At 43.0% G+C, this 27,147-nt stretch overlaps 1 protein-coding gene across 1 annotated transcript in view; it reads left to right on the top strand.

Moving 5' to 3' along the window:
- The first annotated feature begins 1,002 nt into the window (after window positions 1-1,002).
- Window positions 1,003-27,147, top strand: part of ERMP1 (endoplasmic reticulum metallopeptidase 1) — a 49,523-nt gene continuing 23,378 nt past the window's right edge. Inside the window, exons 1-9 of the mRNA XM_008057992.1 lie at window positions 1,003-1,303; window positions 5,919-6,046; window positions 6,676-6,781; window positions 16,809-16,955; window positions 17,633-17,725; window positions 20,825-21,037; window positions 21,898-22,118; window positions 25,296-25,470; window positions 25,849-26,039. Coding sequence (XP_008056183.1) covers window positions 5,951-6,046; window positions 6,676-6,781; window positions 16,809-16,955; window positions 17,633-17,725; window positions 20,825-21,037; window positions 21,898-22,118; window positions 25,296-25,470; window positions 25,849-26,039 — 1,242 coding nt within the window. The 5' untranslated portion in view covers window positions 1,003-1,303; window positions 5,919-5,950. The remainder of the gene's footprint in view (window positions 1,304-5,918; window positions 6,047-6,675; window positions 6,782-16,808; window positions 16,956-17,632; window positions 17,726-20,824; window positions 21,038-21,897; window positions 22,119-25,295; window positions 25,471-25,848; window positions 26,040-27,147) is intronic.

The raw sequence follows: 27,147 nt of genomic DNA, 5'->3' as shown, positions 1-27,147 counted from the left end.
GCGGCCCGTGGCCGCGTGCGGGTGTTCGAGACCCCGAGCGAGCCGCGAAGGGCGACTGAGCCAAAGGCCTCGCAGCGCACGCGTGAGCTCGCGGGGCGTTTTCCGCAGCCGCTGTGTCTCGGGAACTTTTCCTTTGGCCGCTGAAAGCTGGCCTTAAGGGCTTTGGGGCAACCCGGCACTCTGGGAGGCTGGGGCTGGAGGATTGCTGGAGACCGGCCGGGGCAGCAGAGCCAGGCTTGGAAAACGGGCCGAAAGATTAGCCGGGAGTGGCGGCAGGTGCCCGTAGCCCCAGGGGCTCGGGAGGCCGAGGGCCAGGCTGCGGCGAGCCGACGGGCCTCTGTGCTGGGCCTGGGAGACGGCGAGAGCCCGACCGAGAGCCCCAGCACTTTGGGGAACACCCCTCACCCCCTCTGGAATGCGGTGGAAAGGCCGAAAGTGTTTGGTGGTCGTCGCAGCCCTGGGGGGTAGAGTTGGTTTTGAAGTTGCGCGGCCTGTGGGGACCGAGGAGGGCTGGGCCCGTCCCTCGCCAGCGAGGTTTTCGGTGCTGGCTTCCCCCCGGGCTGACTGCGAGGTTTTCGGTGCTGGCTTCCCCTCCGGGCTGACTGCCTTTGCTCCCTGGTTTCCCCTCCTCAGAACCAGTCACCCGGAATCCATACCCCGCCGGGGCGTGGCACAGTGAGCCTGAGTTTTGTCCCTCTTAGCTTCGGCAGTCAACGTGCTGAACCGGCCCCTGGTCTTCGTTGATTTGAAACGGGGGAAGGTGGGAGGGGGATGGGGGAGAAGTGGAAAGGGATCCACTCACGGGAGGCAAGATACCGTGATGGGACTTCACAAGGAATTGCCACAGCACGTCTGAAACAATAAAAGGCAGGCTTTTTCATGCCAAAGAACTAAGTTTTTTGGCGGGAGGAAGGGGAGCACAGTGGGAAAGTTGCCCCCTGCCAGGTGTTAGTTCCAAGCCTGCAAACCTCTGTCGTCCTCACTCTTTTGGTCACTTCCAGGGATTATCTTGAACACATTACGTCCATTGGCCCCAGGACTACAGGAAGTCCAGAAAATGAAATTCTGACGGTGCGCTACCTTTTGGAACAGATTAAACTGATTGAAGCGCAACGCAACAGCCTTCATCAGATTTCAGTGGATGTTCAACGGCCCACAGGTTCTTTTAGCATTGACTTCTTGGGAGGCTTTACAAGCTACTATGATAACATCACCAACGTTGTGGTAAAGCTGGAACCCAGGGATGGAGCCCAGCATGCTGTCCTGGCCAACTGCCATTTTGACTCAGTGGCAAACTCACCAGGTATGTGCCTGTTCTTCCGTCTTTTTGAAGTTGTCACAGCCCAGCAAGTGTGCTAACCTTACCCCAACCTGCCTCGGCAACTCTGTAGACCATTTTCTTGGGCAAACCTTTGATGTGATGGAAGGCAGGATAATTAGCGTGGTAGCACTTAGCCTAGGCTCCAACCTTTCATTATTCTCTTGGGTCCTTTATTATTAGTACCTTTAATGCCAGCAGCTCAGTGCGGGGCTTGGATTGTTTCTGGTAGAATAAAGCAGCCTTATCAGCGTCACCAGACGGTGCATGTCCCTGTGTCCTGGAGTTGGGCGCTGCCACTTAAAGGGCTTGTTCAACTGGGTGTCCTACTAGGCTTTGGGGATATCCGATAAAGGACAGCCCCTGCCTTCAAGGGATGCGTAGCATGGAGGATGTCTCTTCCAGCGGTTTCTGTTGACCTGTAAAGTGAGAGTTTTGGTCTGCTGAGGGACCAGATTGTTAGAGTACCTCATTGATTTGTAGAGCTTGCTCTGAAAACACTTTGGCAAAATGGAACACTTGATGTTTATGACAGTGCCTGACATCACAGGTGTCCAGTGAATGAGAATCCCCTACATTGAACTCCATTTATTAAAATACCATTCCTCAGAAAAATGTTTTCAATAGTTAAAAAAAGATTGTAATAAGGGAAGAATGGAAAACCGCATTCTACAATGGTAGCATCGCATTCCGTCGGAAATAAGTAAGGCCTGAGACGGCACCAGACTCAGCTCCCTCATTGACACTGGAATGCATTTAGCTAATCACCACTGGTGTGATGCTGGCACGCCCAGTCAGGCTGTCCTTTGAAAGGAAGGAGAGTATTAGAGTGCAGTTAACACCCACATTGGCAAATTGCTTAATCTTTCATCAGTGAAATGGAGAAAATCACAGTACTTTCCCAATAGTGCGCTTGAGGAGTAAATATAAGTTAAACACTAGAACAGCACCTGGGATGGAAAAATCTTTTTTAAAAAGTTTATGTTACATGTTACTTGATGTTAATACTTGTGCATTGCTTGAGCTTATAGCAGGCCTGTTGTGAACATCTAGGGGTGTACAAAATAGAAAGTAAAATTTGTTTGATAAGATGATTCATAGCAGAATATTTTAAATTAGAAAGCGTTAGAATATAACTTGCTTTTTCAGAAACCAGTATGCACACATCTTCTCTCGAGAGGCAGAAGCACCTTTGTGTGTGCTGGGGAAACGAATGGTCTGTTGTGTCCATTTCAAAGCAGTAATAGAATAAGTCACTCTGCCCACTATTAGGATGCGTACATTCTGGCAGGGGCAAAGTAAGAACCATGGTTCCTTAAGAGCATGTAAGAAACCTGTATGTCCAAGAATCAAAACAAATGTGGAGGATGAAAAATAGTTTTCCTTCTACCCATCACAGTTCTTGGCTGGGATGGGCCCCCACGTGACAAAGATAGGCTAACTGGAGAAAACCAAACAGAAGTTTATTGACATGTTTATCTCCTGTGCACACCAGAGATACCCAGGGAAGATGAGTACATCTCAAAGAGGTGACATAGAAATTGGACTTATGCAGCATCTTCAACAAAGGACAGGACATTTTTGGCAAAGTGACAAAACCAAGAAAAGAACCTTGAGTCTGTAGGGCTGGCCAGTCGTAGGAAGGCAGATAAAGTGTAGCTAGTAAAGTTTGTTATGTAGATTCCTCGGGTGCTATCTCCAAGGTGATAAGAGTTTAAAGTTGTCTTTGATAATCAACCTTTGTACTTCCTGGTAGAGAGGGGAGATGGGACACCTTTGTAAATTTATGGCCTGCTTTTGGGCTAAAAGGGGAAGGGCAGAGAGCTTGTTTTGTGTCGTCTCTACTTCTCAGTTGCCTTCTGCTCACAGTCACCCGAATGCCAAAGTGGCATCTTTTGTGGTGGCAGATTCTGCTACTGTTCACAAACACAGTGTCAGACGTTACAAATCACATGTGTGGAGTCCAATAATTAAGGGATGGCATTTTTGTGAGCTATTAGAACTCATTTTTAACTAGAATTTTATAAGAATACCCATAGCAACAATCACAAGAAAATTTCTGTCAGTAATAAATGGTTAAAAAGCAACAGAGTGAGACTGCAACTCAAAAAAAAAAAAAATGGTGTTTCACACATTCGTCAAATAGGCTATCACCTAAATCCTTTTAGTGGGTGGACTAATGGAGCATGGATGGGTGTTTTTTTAAAAGTTCTTAGTGGCGTATCTGGGACTCAGGAATTGACACCGATTAGGAGTAATGCTAGCCACGGAAAACCCTTAATTATCTTTGTGGGCCTGCCGTGTGGTTCCAGGTCACTGGTCGAAGAGACATTGAGTTATTTTAGGGGTGGCTACAATTTCAAGGTTAATTCTAAATGGAAAGAGATGTGGTTAACCACCTAGCCCTTGTAGATACTGTCCTCTTACTTTTCTTCACTTTCTTAAAGATATTTGACCCTCTTCTACTTCTCTTCTAACACACCAGAACCACTAAAATAAATGAGGATAAATGGACAGGTTACATTTTAATCAACTCCATGCAGATACATGCCTTTCAGTTTCTCTTTCTCTTTTATGAATAAAGAAAAATTTTGCTTTTCATTTTAAAGTAAGTCATAGTCTCAAAGTAAAATATTTAATTCATTTGGTTTGGGTAAGGTGGCATTTTTTACTGATCGCAACATATACTTTCTATTTGATAGTGATTAGATAATTATTGCTTTGTTTCACTTTGATTAAAATAAAATCCAGTAGTTTCTTCTCGAATGCGGGCTGGTATTTAACAGAGCTCAAGCAAGCATTTTAGCTGGCTACAAATGCTTGAGTTTGCAAAGAGAAGGAAAAACTAATATTGAATGCCTGCCAGGTGCTAGGCAGTGTGCATTATCCTGTGTGATCCTTGCAACAAACCTGTGAGGTAGATATGATTAGCCTGCTTTCTAGACCAGGAAATAGTAGGGTAAATGACAGAGCTCGGTTTTATTTCTAAGTCTTCCTTGCTCTAAAATCCACTCTAAACTTTTAGCAGCCTGCCTCCCAGTGTGTAAACTCAGAACTGTTATTGTCTGGGTCACAATAGTGTTTATCTTTAAGGTTTTTATTATGGAAAATTTCAAATGTAAATACAAACACTTTTTTTTTTTTTTTTTTTTGAGTTGGAGTCTCACTCTGTCACCCAGACTACAGTGCAGTGACCGCTTCCGGCCACCTCAGCCTTGACCTGCTGGGCTCTGGCTGTCCTTCTGCCTTAGCCTTCCAAGTAGCTGGAACTACAGGCATGCGCTACCACGCCTGGCTAATTTTTGATTTATTGTAGAGATGAAGTCTTGCCAAGTTGCCCAGGCGGGTCTTGAACCCACGGGCTCAGGCAATCCACTCACCTCAGCCTCCCAAAGCGCGGGATTACAGGCTGAGCCACCGAGCCCGGCTAAAATTTTAATTTTTTTTTAATTGAAGTCTCACTTTGTCCCCGAGGCTGGAGTGCAGTGGTACGCTCATGGCCACTGCAGCCGTGACCTGCTGGGTTCAGGCGATCCTTCTGCTGGTCTCGAACCCATGAGCTCAGGCAGTCCTCTTGCTGCCCAAAGTGCTGGGATGACAGGTGTGAGCCACCATGCCTGGCTAAAAACAGAAATTTTTAATTAAACCCAATGTACCCACCACTCAGCTTGAACAGTCCAATCTTTTTTCTTCCTCTACCTCCTTCCTCCTTGATTATTTTGAAGCAGATCTTAGCTGCAGTGGGTCCTCTGCAAGTATTTCCGTCTGTCTAGCTGTAAGACAAGGGTCGTTTTTGATATGCTTACAGTAAATACCATGAATTGCCTCACCTAAAAAAAAAAAACCTCACAGTAATTCTTTGGTATCATCAAATATTCAGTCAGTTCCTTTAACTTTAAGAAAGCAAGGCACTCAAGTCATCTTTATAGTTACTTTTCATTAACACATAAAGTTTCTGAATTAATCAAGAAGCAGTCAAGAGATTTGACTAGTCAGTTCTGTGACTAGGTATGCTGCTTGGTTGTTCGTCTCCCTTCCTGTGTCTTACTGGCTTTGGTGTCTTCCTGTGCTTTTCCTTCACTTGATCCCCAGGGAGAAGCTGCAAAAAAAAAAGAGTCACCATCTGACCCCTCTGTAGATGTGGATTGTTCTGCAGCTTTAATGATTTTGGCAGGAAAGCAAGCAAGGACTGGGTGGCAGTGGGAGATGGCACAGGAAGCTGTGAGCACCAGAAGTGAGAGTATTACAGAGGATGTGGAATTCAGAGTAGGTACAGAACATGTTTCCTTGGGCTGCTGAAAATGCCAGTTTTCAGTATGACTTTGGGTCTCAACTGGTTGACTTAGGCAGCAGGTATTATAAGCGAGGCCAGGCATGGTTCTAGGCATTAAGAGTGAGTCAGGGAGTATAGCACAGATCCCCGCCCCTGTGGAGCTTACTGCTGGGGAGAGCAATTGTCATTTGATGATGATGGAGCTGTGCTTCTGGTCATTGCGTCATTGCGATACTTCTCTGAGGAGAAAACTCCGTTCTTATTCATCGTGGTATATACTATTGAAGTTTTAAAACCTGAGAAGCAAATCTGTTTTTTGATTTGAAGGTGCCAGTGATGATGCAGTTAGCTGCTCAGTGATGCTTGAAGTCCTTCGCGTCTTGTCCACGTCTTCAGAAGCCTTACATCATGCTGTCATATTTCTCTTTAATGGTGCTGAGGAAAATGTATTGCAAGTGAGACTCTCCTGTTTTAATTACTAGGTTTGAATAATGATGAAAATAATAACTAACAACGTGCATTTTTATTATTCATGTGAGTAGTTTGTGAAGCGATATGCAAATGAAACGTTGTACCTTGCAGTACTTTAGGCAGTTGCCAGCCACTTAAAACTCAGATAACACTCAGGTTATCTTGGTGGTGTTGGATTCATAAACAGGCTCGTTGATGGCTAATTACCTTCCTGAGGTTTGCCGTGACACTGAAGCTTCAGGGTGTCTTGAGGCAGTCGCCCAACACAGCATGAATGCCCAGCCACACAGGCCGTCTCTTCTCTTAGGTCCGCTTTGCCCTCTCCTTTGCGCAGCCTTGTGCTCATCCCGGGTGGTAGTTGGCACCCCTGTGGTGATCAGGCTGCCTTCTGTCATGGGCGACTTGCCACACCCATGAGGCACACAGCCGTCATGCGAAGAAAGAGAAGCTGAAGATGCTTCCGGGTTCTGCCTTTGAAGAGTGGTCATTTTGTTCTTATATTCTTTACCTCATCAAGATAGCCTTTCTTGACACTTCGCGTAAGCAAAGTAAGTTTAAATTTGATAATTTAAGACTATTTAACCAGTGTTTGTTTTCTTTCCTTCTCTTTAAGGCCAGTCATGGTTTCATTACTCAGCACCCTTGGGCCGGCTTGATTCGTGCATTTATTAACCTGGAAGCAGCAGGTGTGGGAGGGAAAGAACTAGTATTCCAAACAGGTATGTGAGCCTGTCGTCGTGCGTTTTAATACAGTTCTGGTTTTCATAAGAGTGGAAAGTTTTTTCATGTTGGTAGTCTCTTTAATGAGCACATCCTTTTGAAAGCATGAGATGGTGTTAGCCTGTCTTTGTTAAAATTTAACCAAATGATAGCATTTGACAATTGTATATGCCAAGTGTCGTTCAAAACATTTTAAATAATGTCATTAATCCTCAACAGAACATGAAGGGCAATTGCTTGTTATTACTTCCATTTTACAGATGAAACTGAGGCAAGAGAGACTGTAACTTACTAAAGGGTTCACAGTTGGTTAGTGGCAGAGGGATTTGAATCTAGGCAGTCCAGGTCCTGAGACTTCGTTCTTAACCACTAAGCATATTGTCACATAGGTGGTGTACTTAATTTTTTCCATTATGGGTGATTATGATATAAATAATTTTATATGTCAATCATTTTATGAGTTAAAATGAGAAGATTTACTTGTAGTTTAAAAGGTTTACATTTATTGGTGAATTAATGTCAAAAAATTCAGTAATATGTAATCAGCTAGAGATATTTTTAATTTTATGATTATGAACTTTTCTAAAGATAGCAAGATAAAGTTGATAAGTATTGATTTACTTGTCTTTATTAGCAGTTCACAGCTCATAGATTTGTTCAGTCGGGTGTACTAAAATCTGACATTGGGAGTTCCATGCCATTTCTTTGCCCTGTTAGAGATTTGGGTAATGCATTTAGTCTGGAGATGCAGCGCGGCTAGATGCTTAAGTATTCTGCAGCCTCTTGCAGCGTCAGATGGACTAGGGGGAGCGAGCTGACGTGGGACCTCGTTTTGCAGCACCCTCTCACGACCTGGTTCTGGTTAAGCTGCGCAGCTGTGCTAAGCACTTTTCCCCATAACCTACATGATTCCCTGTTTTAATACTCTCCATCAAACTTGCTTTGAGCTTTGACCCTTCAAGATGAAAACACCTTTGACCTTAGCCAGACCTTTGAGAGTCTCAAGGTCAGAGCAGCGAGGCTCCGCCTTCAACCCCCAACCTTCCTGCTTTGCCCTTCATCTACCACGTGAGAAGAGGCTCGGAGCTGATGTCTGTAGGAGTAGGTCATGGCCTTGCTGGCTTTTTCCATTTCCCTTTATTTCTCGGGTGCCCCTCGAGACGGGAGGAACCCATGGAGCAACCGCTAGGTGAAAAAGCAGCAAGAGAAATTCTGTAGCCAAGGACACTCAGTCTTGCTTTCCCTTACGGAACCCTCAGGGCTCTGCGTCAGCAGGGGCGTGCTTTGTATGTTTCCCCTGTTGAAGGTACGCAATGTGTGAAATGTCTTTGTGTCCACGCTTTTCATGTTTTATCACAGCACCTTGGCCCTGTGCGCCTCCTTGCCCAGAGAAGATCCAGTCTTGTGGCTCAGTCTGTACCTTCCCGGATTTTTCTATGCCTGTATATATTAATGCATACGTAGTTTGTGCACGTGTGAAAATGTTTTACATATGTATAGTCAGAGAGGTTAAAACACGTTTACTTAGGGCTAGTCAGGTCCGGGCCCAGGGCGGTTCTTTTACTTATTTACATTTATTAAGTGCTCACTGTTTCTCGGTCTTGTACTAAATGTATAGTTTTAGGTAAAAATCTGCAGCTGCATACATTTTAGAAATAGTTGCAATATTTGGAAGGACATACACAGTTAATAATGGTCACAGCTAGTTGGTGGTTATTTGTTGGTAGAACTGGATGGGTATGAGTGGAGTGGGGGAGGAGCTAAGTGTAAAAAAAATAACCACAACAGTCTGAACTTTGCATTGTGTTCTGAATTTAAGACCAGACTTGATTGTTATTACTGCATTCCTTATGCTCTTTATAATTTTCTGTATTGCTTAAGCCTTTACAGTGTATGTGGTCACTTTAATAATAAAGCAAAAAAAAAAAGCTAGCTTATTCTTGTGGCTAAAGTGTATATACTTGAAAGTTCTCTCTGGTGCTTTCTGACATTCCAGTATCTTTCCTAATAGTTCTCTCACTTCTGATACCACTGCCTGCAAAAGACTGGCTTTCTTGTGGGCATGGCTTTCAAGAAACTAGTTAGTGTCATGTCCACGTTTGGCTAGGGTTGTTCTTCCGAGCGTATGCCAGTACGGAGTACACGGTCCTCAGCTTTTTTCTGTGCAGCAACACTTGGCCTGTCCTGCAGACTTCTCGGTTAAGACAGTCTGTACTTTCGAGAGCCGCGTTGTCGCTTCAGAGAGAGATGCTCGTTGTGGAGTTTTTGGCGATGAGGGCAGCCATTCCTACCTACTCTTTAAAGAGGGCTGGAAGGAGTGACTTCGTTTTCATCAGACTGGTGACCTCATTCCATGAGTCAGAGAGGCAGGGTTTAGTAAGTTTGAAGGCGTTATACAACCCATCCTTTTAAAATACAGAGAAATCAAACCAGCAATATGTGTCCTTGTTAAAAAGTTCAGGTCCTGCCTACCTTGAGTGCAAGAAGGGCCATAAGCAAAAAGGTCACAGAGTCTTTTTTTCTCTTGTGACGATTTCCATGCCTTGGTAATCCTATCATGCGCAGCAAACCAGTGCATGGTGTGGGCTATAGTCTCCTGGAAGTTTTTTCTAAGCGTGTACATGAATATATGTGAATATATGTGGGTTTCTGCAAAAATGGGATCATATTCTACTACTTTATCACCTCTAGAGTGAATTCTTGTGTTTTAATTATAGCTCTACTGACATATAATTCACATACCCTACAATTCCCCAATTTAAAGTGTAAAATTTAGTGGTTTTTAGATATATTTATAGAGCTGCGCAGTCACCATCATAATCAGTTTTAGAACACTTTGTCAAAAGGAAACCTTGTGCTTGTTAGCAGTCAGTCCTATTTCCGCCCACACCTAGGTGACCACTTGTCCACTTTCTGCCTCTGGAGATTTGTCTGTTCTAGACATTGCACATAAATGCAGTCATGCAAGATGTGGCCTTTTGCATCTGGCTTCTTTCACATAGTGTGCTGTATTTGAGATGGTCAACCTAAATAGCAAATGGGGGATACGCTCTGGAAGAAATGATATTTATTTGGGAGTGGACATTGCGATGGGAACACATGTGCCATGGGAAACTACGTGTGCATGCAGGGTGGTAAAGAAAGAAGGGCTTAAAGGGAGACTGAGGAGCATTCCGTAACGGTTTTGAGGTAATTGTCCTTGGCCACAAGGATCAGCAACAAGGGCAGCACAACAGGCAGTTGCTGGGCTGGTGTCCTTGCAGAAGTATTTTTTTTTAAATAGGAGGTTTCAGTGACCTTTGTGCAAGGTTGTGGTTTTTGCCGTCTTTGGTGATAATTCTTGTTTTCAGGCGTTTGTGCACGAGAACCCTTCCTTTATCGCCTTCCCTGGTTCTGTTTGTCAGGGTTTTTTCCTTTTTTTAAAAAACACAGGTGACTCTATTTTGATTCTTGCAGCTTACAATGTTATTGTGTGTATCAGATTTTGATTCTGTCAGCTTTACAAGGTTTATCTATGTATGGATAGACCACATTTTGCTTATCCCTTCATCAACCGATGGACATATGGATTGTTTTTCCTTTTAGGCTTTTATAGATAATGCTGCTCTGAGCATTCATATATGAGACTTTTTTTTTTCTTTTTTTTTGAGTCGGAGTCTCACTCTGTCGCCCAGACTGGAGTGCGGTGGCCACTCCCGGCCACCGCAGCCTCCACCTGCCAGGCTCCGGCGGTCCTTCCGCCTCAGCCTTCCGAGGAGCCGGAACTACAGGCGCGCGCTACCACGCCCGGCTGATTTTTTGATTTATTGTAGAGAGGAGGTCTCGCTGCCCAGGCGGGTCTCGAACCCGCGGGCTCAGGCCATCCACTCACCGCAGCCTCCCAAAGGCGCGGGATGACAGGCTGAGCCACCGAGCCCGGCCATATATGAGTCTTTTTGTGCACACATATTTTTGGAGGGTTGGATAGACAACTAGGAGTGGAATTCCTGGCACATAATAACTTTCTAAGAAACTGAAAAACTAAGCAATTAAGTTTTTTTAAGAAAAAAAGCAAACTCATATATTATTTGATTGGCAAAAAGTATGTAAAATGATAGTGCCTGATGCTGATGAGTATAAAGAAACAGGCATTTTATGCACTTTTGGTGGAAACGTAGATGGATACATTTTGGCAGTTTATGCCGGGAGCAGTGGCTCACGCCTGTAATCCCAACACTTTGGGAGACAGAGGCAAGAGGATTGCCTGAACCCCAGGGCTGGAGACCAGCCTGGGCAACCTGGCGAAACCTCGTCTCCACAGTAAAGCAAAAAATTAGCCAGGCATGGTGGTGTGCACCTGTGGTTCCAGCTATTTGAAAGACTGAGGGAGAAAGATCACCTGAGCCCAGAAGGTCAAGACTGCGGTGGCTGTGAGCATGGCACTGCACTCCAGCTTGGGCAACAGAGTGAGACTCTGACTCCAAAAAAATGGGGGGCGGGGCAGGCATTTCAGTCTAGCAGGTCTACTTCTGGAAATTTATCCTGGAGAAGTAGTGGACACAGATGTGTGCTATACGTGCTGCATAGTCATTTTGTCTTTTTTATAAGAGTAAAAAATTGAAAATACCTTCAAAATCCTTGAGTGGGAGACTGGTTATATAAATGGTGACTGAAATTTTAAAGAATCTCTTCCATCGTGTATTTCTTTCTTCTCTGAGGGATCATTTCCCTGTCACCACACAAACAAACCTTTTTTCTCATCTTGAACACCACTTTTACTCCCATCCCCAACTATGCATTTCTCTGACCCTCTGCTCCAAATTCCTCAAAAGAGTGTAGTTAGTCGCCATTGCGAGTGCTTTTGCTTCTGTTCTTAAGCCTATTCTAGGCAGCTCTAGCTTCCTCTCTCCACCACAGCTGCTCTTAGAAAGGTTGCATTAGCTGGTTCAGTGGTCACGTTTTCCGACCCTGTCTCACTTGGCTTCTGTAACAGTAATCATCATTCTTTCTCCTTTATTAGTGTTTCCTATTTGTTTCTTTTGCAGAGTGATGCCATGAACTAAAGATGGAAGGAAGTAGAGCAGTGGAAATGGTGCTATGGGTCTGCTAAGTTAGGTCTGCTTTTCCTGGACTTCTAGGGGAACTTCGGCTTTAATTCTTGGCACTGAGCTCTCTCTCCTCAATATTGCACATGCCCATACCCTTTGCAGTAGGAAAGATGAGACTTGTTCTTTAAGAATACATGAACAGCTGGGTGCAGTGGCTCATGCCTGTAATTCCAGCAGGTGAGGATTACCTGAACCCACGGGTTCAAGACCAGCCTCGGTAACTTGGCAAGACCTCATCTCTACAATTAAAAAAAAAAAAAAGTTAGCTGGGTGTGGTGACGCATGCCTGTAGTTCCAGCTACTTAGAAGACTGAGGCGGAAGGATCGCTGGAGCCCAGCAGCGCGATGCTGCAGTGATCGTGAGCGTGCCACTGCCCTCCAGCCTGGGCAACGGAGTGAGACCCCGACTCAAAAAAAGAAAAAAAGAATACGTGAACAGACAAGAAACTGGAAGCATCGTAGGATTTAGATGATGGCAGGAGAAAGAATGTAACCTTTTCAATGTTTCTGTATGTGCCCGCCACCTTTCTCTGTCAGATAACAGAGATGAAAGCTTCCCGAAGGAGGCGGGACAGGGCAGTGGAGAAGAGCACAGGCTCTGTGGTTAGAGGACCTGAGAGCCAACTTCAGAAGCTCAGCTGCAGCATGTTCTACGCGTGGTTACCCTGTGCTGTAGCGCCTCCTCTGTGAGCTGGGGATGCTGTCGGGACCTGCCTCTTAGAATTAATCACCACAAAGCAGCGTTTTTAGGTCTGCAGTTTCTCATCCAAGGGCTTCCTCTGCCCTATTTAGGCTGTGGGGAGTGCCTCACTCAGGAGCTAGTCTGTTTCCCGGCCTGTCTCCCCAGCTTCCCTCTTTACGCCAAAACTTGCCCAGTTCGCAACCTGCAGACTTCAGTGGGCAGTCAGTGAGAGGCCTAGAGTAGGGCTGAAACGTTGCCAGGCAGCAGTGGGATCTGCAGTGGGTTGAAGGCCAGGTCGTGGATATTTAAGGCTATAAATCTCTTTCCTGCCAGTGGGTCTTGTCTTTTTTTCAGTGTTTTTTCTGGTACAATGCATTAAAAAAAATTTTAAATGTTATCTCTAGGTATCTTTATTTCATCTTTTGTTGCCATAGAAGAAAGGCACATAGCTCCTAGTGGTGTTCAGCTAGATGAGTTTTCACAAATAGGATCTAATTGTGTAACTACCACCCAGGTCAAGATGGAGAACGGGGCCGGTAACCCAGATGCCTCTCTTGTGGCCCTTCCCAGTCATTCTTCTCCCAAAAGGTTACCACTGTACTGACTTATTTCTTGACAGACTTAGTTTTGAACTTTGTGTAAACTGTATTTTCTTTCATGTATTTTTTCACTCACCATTATGTCTATAAGACTCATCTATGTTGTGTTTAGCAGTAGTTCACTCTTTTTCATTGCTGAGTAATATTCCATTGTACAATAGTTTATCCATTCTACTGGTGGTGTTAGGTTGTTTGCAGGTTTTTGTTACGAATGGTGCTGCTGTGAACATTCTTATAAATGTCTTTTGGTACACGTGTGTGTGTGTGTACATTTCTGAGTGGACTTGCTAAGGCATATGGGTATATTCAGCTTTGGTAGACACCTTTGGGTAGATAAAACTGAACTTAGATGAGAAAGTCCTAAATAAAGTACTAGCAAACTGAATCCAGTTATGTGTGTGTGTGTGTGTGTGTGTGTGTGTGTGTGTGTGTGTGTGTGTGTGTGTATATATTATATAGTATATTATATATGATAACACTTTCCAACCAAGTTGATCCACAAAATGGTTTTATGTTTGAAAATCAAGCTGTATAATTTACCACATCAGAATAAAGGAGAAAAATGTCAATTGATAATCTCAGTATGACCATCTTAGTAGATAAAGAATGGAGATTTTGTTCCTCTATAACAGTACATTTATCACACTCAAGAAATATTACTTTAAGGGCTGGGTGTGGTGCCTCATGCCTGTAATCCCAGCACTTTGGGAGGCTGAGGTGGGAAGATTGCTTGAGTCTGGAAGCTGGATACTAGCCTGGGCGGCATGAGACCCCATCATCACCAAAAGAAAACAGGAGTTTGAGGCTGCGGTGAGCCATGATTGTGCCACTGCACTCCAGCCTGACGACAGAGCAAGACTCTGCCCCTTGAGAGTGTGAAACAATCACTGGAAAGTGAAAAGCCTTCTGAATCCACTTTGTGGAAGAGGGTAGTCTCTTGCCATGCCTTCCCAGAAGTCTTTCACCTACCCTTTCTCAAATACAGCCCCCCCATCTAAGAGGAACAATTATCCAGATTTTTATGATAAAGGTATTTATGGTTAGTGATGTTTATCATTTAGTTTTATCAAGTTTTCAATATTGTTTAAATCATATTTTAAGATCATAATTAAATTATTAATATATGCTATTTTAAAATAGTATTTTAATGTGACAGGGTCTCATGATCTGTATATTTTCCCATCTTCATTCTTTCCTTTTGTTTTGTACTTGTCCTTCTCAGTACATGGTATCAGGAGGCATAGTGTAGCTATTTGTCTTTCTACTGATGGTACAACTTTTCATCATTTTCGTTAAGTTACTTGCCAGGTTTGTCTACTGTTTCTCCCTTTGTACAAGGACTTTGTGATACGTACTTTGGGTAAATGTCTTGTTTCTCATCAAACTTCCATCCTAGTTTTAGCAATTGTTGATGACTCTTGCCCAAACCATTTTTATTACAGTGTCTGCCAAATGCTGAGTTTCTGGCTCGGTTATTCTGTCTGTACCTAATAGCTGGAATTCTGTTAGAAGGAAGGCTTTCTATTTTCCTTTTCTTGTGTACTTCAGAATTGTACATATTTTAATTTTATTCTGTAGGTGATATATTCTGCTACTGTCATTTATCTTGTTGCACGAATGGTCCCAGTTTGGGCCAGTGGCTTTTCCTTTGAGCTGGTGCCTGAGTTCTTTTGCTGTGTCTCTTTGAGTGCTTTCTTACTTCTGGCATGAGATGTTTCACCTTACTTGATGCTTTTCTGGTCCCAGACCTGGAAGCAGCCATTTCTCCAAGGAGACTTGGTTCCTTTTAGTGGATAATGGTACACAAAAGCAAAGGGCTTGGTGCTAGATAGGGTTTTTCTTCCTATTTTTGCCATGTGGGGTTTGTAGAGCTTCTTGAATTCATGGCTGGATGTTTTCTGTGAGTTTTGGAAACTTCTTGGCCATTAGCTCTTTGAGCCTTGCTTTTGCCCTGTTCTTCTGGGATTCCAGTGACTCGGGTGTTTGCGCTTTTTCACTGTGCCCCGTATGTCTCTTATGCACGTTTTTTTATTTTCTGTGCTCTAATTCTGCTGTTCTGTAATTTTCTTCGGCTGTGTTTAACCCTGTATTAAACCCACTAACTTACGAAAATTCTCAACATCAATTATTATGTTTATCAGTTCTAGGATTTCCGTTGGACTCTTCTGATAGATTGCACTTGTCTAGTAAAATTCTTGATCAGTCTTCTGGTTTTTTAAGGCATATCAATTATAATTATTTTAAAGTCTGTGTCTGATAACTCCTATATCTGGATCACCTGTGTGTTTATTTTTATAGTGCCCCCCACATTTTGTGGTCTTTTTTTTGAATGTAGGAAAGCAGTTTTATAATCTGTGAAGTTATAAACACAATGTTCTTAGATTTTCTGAAATGCAAGTACTTGATCTGTTTCCCTCAGTCAGTCTGTTGCTAACTTTTGTTGTAACAAACAACCTCCAGATCTCAGTAGTTTATAACAGTAAAGGCTTATTTCTTGTTCCTGTCACATTTCAGTTTCTGAATAGCTGCAGTTATGTTCCACGGTTATTATGTTCCACGTGTGCCATTCTTTCTGAAGTCCGGGATGGAGGAGAAGCCCCCATTAGGGATCCATTGACCTCATGGTCAAAGTTATAAGAGAGATGTGGACAGTGTAATGTCTTTTAAAAGTCTGCTTGGTAGAGGGTCATGCCATGCCTGCTCACAATCTGGTGGTCAGACCGAGTCATGTAGCCAAGCCTGCAGCTAACAGGGTACAGAAGAGTAGGTACTCATTTCACAGAGAAGCACTGCAAGTTACATGGCGAGGGTAGGAATGCACACTCCTTTTTCAGCAAGGCAAGAGTGAATGAGTTGGAACAATACTGTAATATATCCTACTATACTATAAGAAAAACTTCCAATTTTGAAAAAAAGCTACATGTGCATGAAGATGTGAATATAGAATTATTGATAATAATAAACTATAAGCAGTAACAGGGAACTTTATGGTGTATTCAGCAAGATTTGAAGCCATTGTTAAAGTGATGAGCCTCCCCAATCTGAAATTCAAAATGCTCCACAATAAAACACTTTCGAATGCTGACATGATGCTCAAAGAAAACATTCACTGTAGTATTTCTGATTTTGGATTTTTGGATTAGGGATATTCAGCCAATACAGTTGCAGATATTCCAAAATCTGAAAAAGTTCAAAATCCAAAACACTTCTGGTCCTCAGGATTTCAGATAATATATACTCAACTTATATCTAGCAATACTGGAAAATGCATTTAATGTAATATTAAGTGAAAGAGCAATGTATAAAGTATATATACCCATTGAGTACACCTGTATTCCTATAATCATACATTAGTAAGAAAATTGAAAATTGTTATTTTAGGATGATAGACTTATGAATGATTTTTCATTTTCAGACTTAAACGTTTTCTAGGGCTGTTATTTTATAATTTAAAATAGTTTGATTTTTATAAAAGGTTATTTTTCAGTCTAAAAGCCATATGCACGTATTAGAGGAACATTGGAAAATTCAGAAAAAGATTAAATAATAAATTTTGGAACCATCTCCCAAAATCACCACTGTTACTGTTTTTGGTGTGTTAAAAAAAATCAGTGTTAAAAAAAGATTTAGAACCATGTTTTGTCACATTTCATTTCAGGTCCTGAAAATCCTTGGCTGGTTCAAGCTTATGTTTCAGCAGCTAAACACCCTTTTGCTTCTGTGGTGGCTCAGGAGGTTTTTCAGAGTGGAATCATTCCTTCAGATACAGACTTTCGTGTCTACAGAGATTTTGGAAACATTCCAGGTATTTTGTCAATGGTTATGGGCTGTTGTTGCACAGCATTGATTTAGCAAAAGCAGATTTTGCTTCTTGATAGTCTGTGAGTAAACAGCATCTTTTGAGAGGAAATTCTTTGTGTGAACTCTCCATTCTGACTCACTAAAGCAGAGTTCCTGATGTTTTCTGTTTCCACCTCCACACTAATATAAATGCTTGCCTCCTCTAGAATATGTCATCTTCCCCACAGTGTGACGGAAGAACAGGGGAGAACCGTTTAGCCCTTCATTCCCAAAAGATGGTAATAGATCCTTCAGAGGTCCTTGACTTTTGTTGTTGTCGTCTTGCTTTGCCGACTCCCTTGGTAACATATGTCCCACTTATTGGAAATTAGAATTTGGTTCTGGCCTGGCAAGGGTGTAGATGGCAAAGCTTGGTGACCTTCCAGACTCAGTATTTCCATCCCTTGCTGTGTGACTTGTAGCGCCTCCCTGTGGAGGAGTATATGTCCTCAATCATGCATTGAATTACGTACCATAGCTGTGAGAATTTGAAAGAGAATTGACATCATTCATTCCTAAGTGTGACAAAGCAGTCATGCCACTGCTTTGACATTTTGTCTTTTAGGAATTAAATACGTTAAACAAATAGGCCTAAAACCAGGATGGTCTTTAAAGCAATTGACTTTTTTCTGTTTGTCTTAGGAATAGACTTAGCTTTTATTGAGAACGGATACATTTATCACACCAAGTATGATACAGCGGACAGAATTCTGACAGATTCCATTCAGAGAGCAGGTTGGTACTCTAATTTAGACTTTTAGTATACAGTAAGATGAACTATTTGGGATGATAGATTGACCTGTCGTTATTCTGTATTCTGTGCCTTGGAGAGGCAGTGTGGAATGTAAATGCATGGAGCTCGAGTTGGAGAGGTCTCAGATTGTAGTCTCACAGTCTAGTTTAGCAACGAAGATCAAAGGAATATTCATTGTGAGGAAATGAAAGGGGAATTGACCCAGGGTTATCGTGGGATTGGTGAGCGATAAGAGTGTAGCCAAGGCTGGGCTCAGTGGCTCAACTTGTCATCCCGGCACTTAGGGAGGCTGAGGAGAGTGGATGGCCTGAACCCACGGGTTCGAGACCAGCCTGGGCAACTTGGTGAGACCTCATCTCTACAATAAATAAAAAATTAGCCGGGTGTGGTAGCGCGCGCATGTAGTTCCGGCTATTTGGAAGGCTGAGGCGGAAGGATTGCCAGAGCCCAGCAGGCTGATGCTGGGGTGGCTGTGAGTGTGCCACTGCACTCCAACCTGGCTGAGAGAGAGAGACTCCAACTCAAAAAAAAAAAAAAAAGGAGTGTAGCCAAGGTGAAAGCGATAAATTGGAGACGGCACCTGGCCACACATTTGGGCAGCTTGCCCAGGTGTGGCAGACAGTGACATTGATCCACAGTTGGGTGAGAAGCACAGATGAGCGGTTGTAGGGCTGGTGTCAGAGCAAGACATGGAGGCAAGAGAGTTGCTGTGACCCCCTGGAGTAGTCCGAGGTGGCAGTGAGTCTGATGCTGAGCCTTAAAGAGTTGATAGGAGCCGGGCTCGGTGGCTCCGCCTGTCATCCTGCGCCTTTGGGAGGCTGAGGGGAGTGGATGGCCTGAGCCCGTGGGTTCGAGACCCGCCTGGGCAACTTGGCGAGACCTCGTCTCTGCAATAAATCAAAAAATCAGCCGGGCGTGGTAGCGCACGCCTGTAGTTCCGGCTACTCGGAAGGCTGAGGCGGAAGGATCGCCGGGGGCCCAGCGGATCGAGGCTGCGGTGGCCGGGAGCGGCCACTGCACTCCAGTCTGGGCGACACAGTGAGACTCCAATTCAAAAAAACAAACAAACAAAAAAGAGTTGATAGGATTTGGCCAGGTATGTTGGCTCGTGCTTGTAATCTAAGCACTTTGGGACACTCACTTGGGACCAGGAGTACTAGACCAGCCTCGGCAACTTAGTGAGACTTTATCTCTACAAAAAATAGAAAAATTAGCTGGGCATGGTGATGTATGCCATAGTCCTTGACACTTGGGAGGCTAAGACAGGAGGATCTCTTGAGCCCAGGAGTTCAAGACTGGGGTGAACGTGATCATGCCACTGCACTCCAACCTGGGTGACAGAGTAAGACCCTATTTCAAAAAAAAAAAAAAAAAAGTAGGATTTGGCTTGTAGAGAGAAGAGAATATTCCAAGTAAGAGCACAGCACAATTGAGGGTCTATGTGGAAGACTGAGGTGAGTAAACTGTGAGACTAAGGTGGGAGGAGTAGTTTTAGAAATAGAAATGAGGTAGAAGTGTGGGGGGTAGAGAACATTGTAGTGGGCTTTAAAACGCATCAAGGAGGTGTGTAGCCATAAGGAGTCATTGACGGCTTGAGTCCATGAAGGAAAACAGTAGGATGGTTTTGCTGCTGTTGGTCAGTGGTGCAGGGTGCAGTGGGTGATGTAGGGGAGAGGGCCAGGAGTCAGGGCTGTCCTGACGGAAATTTGTGTGTGGGATAAGGAGGACCTCGATGTGGTATTGACTCCAGGCAGAAATGAAGGAGGGCGGTGGAAAGTTGGAAGTGTTTTGAATGTAAATTCAGAAGACTCGATAGATGGAATAAAAGGGATGAATCAGGTAGATGGCAGCAAAGTATTAAGCTCAGCTGGCCGGATGAAGGTGATGCCATTAATCGTGATGGGGGGTGACCCGCATCCAGGGTGGCGGTGGAGGGGGAAGGAGAGCGTGAGTTCTGTCAGGCATGTAGGATGGAGGGGTCTTCGAGCCAGCCTGATGAAGACAGTGTTTGAGCTCTTGGCAGACCTGGGTATATGGACTTGGGAATTAAAGGCATAGAGAAAACACAAGTATGGAGAGTAGAAGTGCTTTTGGGAAGAGTGGAACAAAGGCAGAGGACTAAGCCTGAGCTTCGGGGAAAACTCGTCTTAAGGCAGACAGAGAAGCCAGTGAAACAAGTCCAGTGCGAAGAGGGCGGTGTCTTAAGGGGAAAAAAAAAAGAAAATCCAGGATGGAATGAGCAGCAGGGCAGGCCATTCAAGGCTTCCTGTTGTTCCTGCTTGTCAAAGTTTAAATTCATTTGTTCACTGATGCAGCACACACTTATCATAGACCGTTGATGTGTCAGATTTGACCTGATGTAGCGCTCCCTGTTTTTCCACCTTCATTGGTGAGTATTCTCTCTCCTCATTCTGGACTTTTTTCTGTATTTGGAACTTTCGTTCCTCAGGCCTTTGTCTGCACAGTTCCCGACAATCTACTCCATTGTAGCTGGGCCTTGTCATCCCTTGGCTATAAATATCCCGCCTCAGGGATGCTTCCTTGACTTCCCAAACTCCGTTAGTCTCCTACGATATGTCCCTAAGGGACTCTACCACCTCTGCGTATTAACCCTAGCATTCTTGTTCAGTCTGTGAGTGTCTTGTTCAGTGTCTGTGAGCTTTCGAGAGGCCTTTGTCTCGTGTTTCAGTACCGAATTTCTGGTATCTGGAACTGTGTCTGGAACAGTTGGTGCATATCCAGCAAGTGAGGACTAATAAATAGCCTTTGGGTTTGTCGATAGTGAGAATAATTGACCACAGAGAACAGGGCTAGTAGAAGGGAAGAGATAAGGGCTAGTGGGCAGGGCTTGTGAGAGAAGAAGAAATGGAGTGGGGACGAGGATCTGATTGGAAATATGTGGTCGGGGAAGCGAGGGAGAGCCGTGGGATGCTGGAGAGCTGTTTGTGTTCACATTCTCTCGAGTGCTTTCTTCTTCAAACAGCAGATGGTTCGTTTCTGATCTGGAGAGTGGCACATATAAATGACACTCAAACAGTTTATTCAGCCTTATTCTTCATCCCTTTTACTTTTGCTCATAGGTGACAACATTTTAGCTGTTCTTAAATACCTAGCTACATCGGATATGCTGGCTGCTGCTTCTAAGTATCGACATGGAAACATGGTCTTCTTTGACGTGCTGGGCCTGTTCGTCATTGCCTACCCATCTCGTATTGGCTCGATAATAAACTGCATGGTGGTAATGGCTGTCGTTTTGTACCTGGGCAAAAAGTTGTTGCAGCCTAGACATAAGAGTGAGTATTTTCCGAAACTGCAAATTAAGTGTAGGATTTACTCGAAGGTTTTTTACAGTCATTTTGTTTATATCTTCCCAGGAAATTAAACATCTTGAGAATATAAAATTCTCTTTGTAAGACATTTCTAAATAAATATTAATAGGTTTATTATGCATTTAGTCTTGGTGGAGCAGACTGCTTTTATGTTTTTAGGCATTCCATAGTTGTACCACATAAGAGTTAATGAAAAATGAGTGTATAGATTGACTTTTAATGAACAGTCCCATTAAAAAGTCTTGTTCATAGTGCAGACCAACAGCCAACGTAGACCAACATTTTAAAGTATGAAAGAAGTGCTTTTGGTTAAATTGGTTTCTTCTGTTTGAATTGTTTCTGCTTGAAATGTCTCTGAGTCTAAGTTGTCATATGCTGTTACAAGATAAAATATTCAGCAGCAATTTTAAATAATCCTTCATCACCACTTATTTTTCCCATGGTCCTTATCTGCCTTTGTTAGTGAGATTTTATATGAAACTTTCCCTTCTAGTCTCGCCAGTATTCTGGCACGCAAAGCCTCCCAGAAGCGATGAAGATCAGGACTGCCTCTCCCCTAGTTCGAAATGTGTCCGCACTCTTCCTGGGTGACTCACCCCTTTGAGTCTTTAGTATCCACAGACTCCTAACAAGTGTCACTTGACTATTTCTGTTCGATGCCTCCTCTGTTCTAGAATTTAACAGACCTCAACACGAGGACGTTTCAGTGCTCTTAATTACAGTGAGGAATTTTGAAAAAATGTTGGCCCGTGGAACTTTACTGACTGGTTGTATAATTGACTTTATGAAGAGGGTGATCTCACCTTTTGTTTTCTCTTCGTTAGCTGACAACTACACGAAGGACTTCTTGTGCGGACTTGGCATCACTCTGATGAGCTGGTTCACTAGCCTCGTCACTGTTCTCATTATAGCAGTGTTCATCTCTCTTATTGGACAGTCTCTCTCATGGTATAACCACTTCTATGTCTCCGTTTGTCTGTATGGAACTGCAGCTGTAGCCAAAATAATATTTATACATACCCTTGCAAAAAGATTTTATTACGTGGTAAGTGTTAGGTGTATTTATTGATTTATTTCTTCTGCATTCGAGGATTAAAGACAAACTCAAGTGACATTGTATTTGGCCTTTTGAGCTATCAGAAATTATTTACCATGGTTATAGAAAATGCTTCTACACTGTGTTAATTTTCTGGCAGGTTTCTTATTCTAAGGGTTGTGTTGCAGAATTCAAATGAGGTTATAAGGCTGGGTTGTAAACAGTGTATAGGAGGGTGGTGGTGACAGCAAGGCTTATTAGCAAGCCCTCTGCTTCTGCTGAATTTGTAGTAGTTTTTGTATCCATGCTCTTGTATCTGGGTCACCCAGTTAGTTATGTTTGAATATCTCTGTTCTCCACTGGAATGTAGGCTCCTTGAGGGTAGGGACTGTTTTATCCATTGCTGTATCCCCTGTGCTTAGGCAGTGTCTGACACATAGCCCTAACACACAGAAAGTATTTGTTGCCTAATAAAATGTTGTACTTAAATTTTTCTCTTCAGCTTTCCCCCCTTTTTTTTCCTTTTAATTGTATGCTGATGCAGATTCTGATAACACACATGTGTGGTACTCGAGTTAAAGACACATTGCTAAGGAATAAAAGGGAAGAGAAATAGGGCTTTAACTGATTTACTCTGATTTTTAGAGAATATGTCACATTGTCATATGGTTTCAAATATATAAATTTGGCAGAAACAAAATGAGATATTAGGACTATGAAATAATAGGACTAATAGTGAATTATAATGGTTTCTGATTTTCTTTTCTTTTTTTGAGCTGGAGCCTCACTGTCACCCAGGCTGGAGTGCAGTGGCATGCCGCTCATGGCCATGCAGCCTCCACCTGCTGGGCTCCAGGTGAGCCTTACAAGTAACTGAAACTACAGGTGCACGCCACCACTCCCAGCTAATTTTTTAAAAAATTTATTGTAGAGATGAGATCTCACCATGTTGCCCGGGCTGGTCTTGAACCCATTGGCTCAGGAAGTCCTCTCGTCACCGCCTCCCAGAGTGCTGGGATTATAGGTGTGAGCCACTGTGCCCGACTGGTTTCTGATTTTTCTATGTTAATTAAAGGGGAAAATCTTTCTTAGTCCCATTGTTTTCAGGATAGCTAATATAGACCCGCTTTTTAAAATTTGTCCTGATAGGGATTAGAATGGAGACATGCAAGTCTATTATCCAGCATTCTCCCTCAAGGATATCTTTGGTATCTGAAACTTGATCTTCGTTTCAGTTAGTGTTGGGATGTGGTTTGAGGAATCTTTCCATGTTAACTGACCCTACTGAAGAAAGGTTTTTTGAAGTTAGCCACTTGTTTGTAATAGAGCTCTTACTTTTATCTTCGTTGTTTCAGTTTCTAAAAGAATTACATGATGGGGCTCAGTTTCACATGCTTACTCTTAATGCAACCGTAGGTAACCAGTGTGTGACTATTGTTGATGGGTGTGGGACCAGGTTCGAAACACTTAGTAAAATTTCATTTACTTTGACTAATTTCAGTTGTCTGATCATATCACACTTTGGGCTGAAAGCATGATAGAAAGGGTAATGTGTTCCATTTTCATTTTACAGATATTCTTTAGGCACCCCATGGGCATGTTAGCATAAGAAGGGTACCATTAGAGATTCGTAAGAATGGAATCTCTTTCTTTGAGCAACTTACGGTTTCATTGGGAAAGATGTGGGAACTACATTGATTGCAATGCATTGTGGGATGAAATGAGAGTAACATGTACGTGGGACAGTAGGAATACCAGGAAGGAGAGATGAATTTTGCTTGTGGAATTCAAGAAGGCTTCTTGAAGGGGGTGGTGACATTTAAATGGGCTTTTTTTTTTTTGGAGTCGGAGTCTCACTCTGTCGCCCAAGCTGAATGCAGTGCACATTCAGAGCCACCACAGCTTCCACCTGCTGGGCTCAGGCGCTCCTTCTGCCTCAGCCTTCCAGGTAGCTGGGACTACAGATGTGTGCCACCACGCCTGGCTGATTTTTTGATTATTGTAGAGATGAGGTCTCGCCAAGTTGCCCAGGCTGGTTTTGAATCCATGGTCTCAGGCGGTCTTCTCACCTCAGCCTCTGAATGGGTTTTTTGAAGCAGGAGCCGAAATTTATGGCAGGTTGATGAGCAGTCCGAGGCGGGAATGTGCACACCGCATTTGTGTCACAGCTGGTAAAAGTCCAGTGTGATGAAGACCAGGTGACAGTACAGCAGTTGGAAAAGTAGGCCAGGGAGGAGTTGGAGTATGACCCCAAAACCGGGAGGCCCACCGTTAAAATGTTTTGAGCAGGTTAGTGAGTGGGAGAATTTGTGATTTTGTAAGAAAACTGGTAACAGTGTATAGAATGGGTTGGAAAGGAGCAGGGGTGGGGATGAAAATAAATTTGAAGGATGTTTGTTTTGTTTTAGGTATAGTTTGGGTGCTTAAGGTAAAACATGTTTCCGGGTACTTCAGTTTTCGATATTTCCGTTTTCACTGGTTTTTGTTGTTAAATATCTGAGTGGCATTCAGCTTCAAACTGAATCCTAGGAATTAAGTTCTTACGGCAACTTTATTTTGAAGAGTGTAAGGTGCTGCTAAGAACCCTTGGACTTCAAGTCACAAAAACATAGATCAAATTTTGTAGCATGAAATCATCAGGAATACAAGAAAGGGGCAAAGGTGCAGTACAAGACCAACTGGAGATAGAAACGGCTCAGAAAAATCATACCGAACCCTAGATGGCCGAGCTTTAAAGTTCTGCCATCCTCCAGGTGTCTGCTGGGAGTGCTACAGCAGCTTGTAATGTTCCTTCACAGGTCATTTCTCTCGTTTACTTGAAACAGTCTTTGGAAGCTGTGCGAACAGAAAGCTTATAGAGATGGCTGTTTTTAGGAGAGTCCTTATTCTATTTTGGAATATTTTCAGAGGTTACTTTTGTCCCAGTGGAAGAAGAGCACAGATTAAATACAAGTAATGGCATCAGTTTTACTCCAGCCTGTTAAATTGCCCTTTCCTGTGCAGCAATTTGAATTTATCACCTCATGATAAGAAGTGGCTTTGTAGTGTTACTCAGTCAGCTTAAACGGTAGACCTTGCTCAAAACAAAATGTAGCTTACCTGGGTCATGAAAACTGTGTTATACACTAAAGGTCTTGAGGAATGACTTGGAAATGGGGCTCACCTGTATTTTTTTCTTTCTTTCAGAATGCCAGTGACCAGTATCTGGGAGAAGTATTTTTTGACATCTCGCTCTTTGTCCATTGTGGTTTTCTTGTAACCCTCACTTACCAAGGACTTTGCTCGGCATTTATTAGTGCTATCTGGGTAGCGTTTCCATTGCTCACAAAACTTTGTGTGCATAAGGACCTTAAGCAGCATGGTAGGGTATTTTTAATTTTTATACAAACGGGAAAACACCTTAAAGTATATAAGGCTTTTGTGGGCTGTTGCTTTCTGGATTTTATTGATAGGCTAATGTGTTGCTGTTTGTTTTCTCAATTTTTACACCACACAGATTGTCTTATACATTAGACCTCATCCCATTCTCATGTTTATAAACACGTAACTAATATGTTACTTGTGTGTTTTGTTTATTTGTATTTTGTCCTCACTGAGTGAAAGTGTTTATTTCACTGGAGAATATGCATCCTAAAGGAGTTGTATCCAACCTAATTTTGTCAAGTGTCCCAGTACTGTAAATATCTGTATCTCACTGTAGAATGTCTTTGACATGTGTTTTCTTTCTCTTTTTCCCTAGGTGCCCAAGGAAAATTTATTGCCTTTTACCTTTTGGGGATGTTTATCCCTTACCTTTATGCATTGTACCTCATCTGGGCGGTTTTTGAAATGTTTACCCCTATTCTCGGGAGAAGTGGCTCAGAAATCCCCCCTGATGTTGTGTTGGCATCCATTTTGGCTGGGTGTACGATGATTCTCTCTTCCTATTTTGTAAGGAAAATAATAATTTTTTGGTTTTTTTCTTTCTTAATTTCTTATATGAATTTGTGATCAATGTAGCCATACTAGAGTTTATGAAATAGTGTTACTTGAGAAAGTCTTAAGCAAAGGAAATGGTGAATGACTCTGCATCATGTGGGCTTGATATGGTAAGAAAATGTAGAATGGAATTTTTGATGTTGCTGAGTTTTAAATTTTTGCCTTATCATCCTCTCAAACCCTCTGATCATACCTCTTTTCAAATAGCCTTTAAAACTACCTGAATGTGAATTTGTAGAGTGTACACCAAGTGAGAGTTGTTAGAGGTTGCCTGGTGGTAAACTTTTAGAATGATTCTTAATAGTGTGTTTTGAAGTTACTAATTTGAGGCAAATGTTAATAAATATGTAGTTTTATTAGTGTGGTTAGAACTAGTAAAGGAAGAGCTTTGACTAATTTTGATGAGGCTTTTTCCATTATTCTTCTGTCTCATTGCTAGCACATCAAGGTTTATTGAGTCTGTCATGGCATCCAAACATGCCTTCTTTTACCAAGTAGTGAAAAAGCATCACAGGCCTTGTCAGCTCTCATTTTGCTGTATCAGTGTCCTGTCCTAGTAGGGAGGGTTCTGTCTTTGCTGTCCCTGCTTCTCTCCCATTGGGACTTCCCAGAGGGAAGAAGATACAGTGATGCAGAGTATAAGACCAGACCATCCTTTAGTAGAACAAGCCCTAGGCAGGGTTTTGCTCTTAGCCTGGTGTCCACACCTCCCGGACTTAGGCCAGGCCCCTTTAGAGAAGGCAGGCCTCTGTTTTGTGGCTGTCAGTATTGGAATTGTGAAGAAGAAGTACTTACGGAAGACCCATAGGTACACCTTGAGACTTGAGGCTAGGGGACCAAATAGAAAAAGGAGTGAAGACTTTTTTATAGTTCTTTTTTCCATGGGTAACTTCTTCATATTGACTCTTGTGAAAGTTAGGCTCTCAGCAGGTAAGGAGAAGGCTGCACACATGGCCAGCATTGTCCACGGGAGCCTCTTAAATAGTCAGTAAAGCACTGTATATGTGGCTTTGTGTATATAGCCCTGTCGAGTAATTCTTATGCACATTATTAAACATTT

Source organism: Carlito syrichta, unplaced genomic scaffold (genome assembly GCF_000164805.1).
Source record: "Carlito syrichta isolate Samal-C Ts95f unplaced genomic scaffold, Tarsius_syrichta-2.0.1 Scaffold303180, whole genome shotgun sequence".
Classification (NCBI taxonomy): Eukaryota; Metazoa; Chordata; class Mammalia; order Primates; family Tarsiidae; genus Carlito; species Carlito syrichta.
Note: the sequence above shows the minus strand (reverse complement) of the source record. Positions and strands in the feature narration are given on the sequence as shown.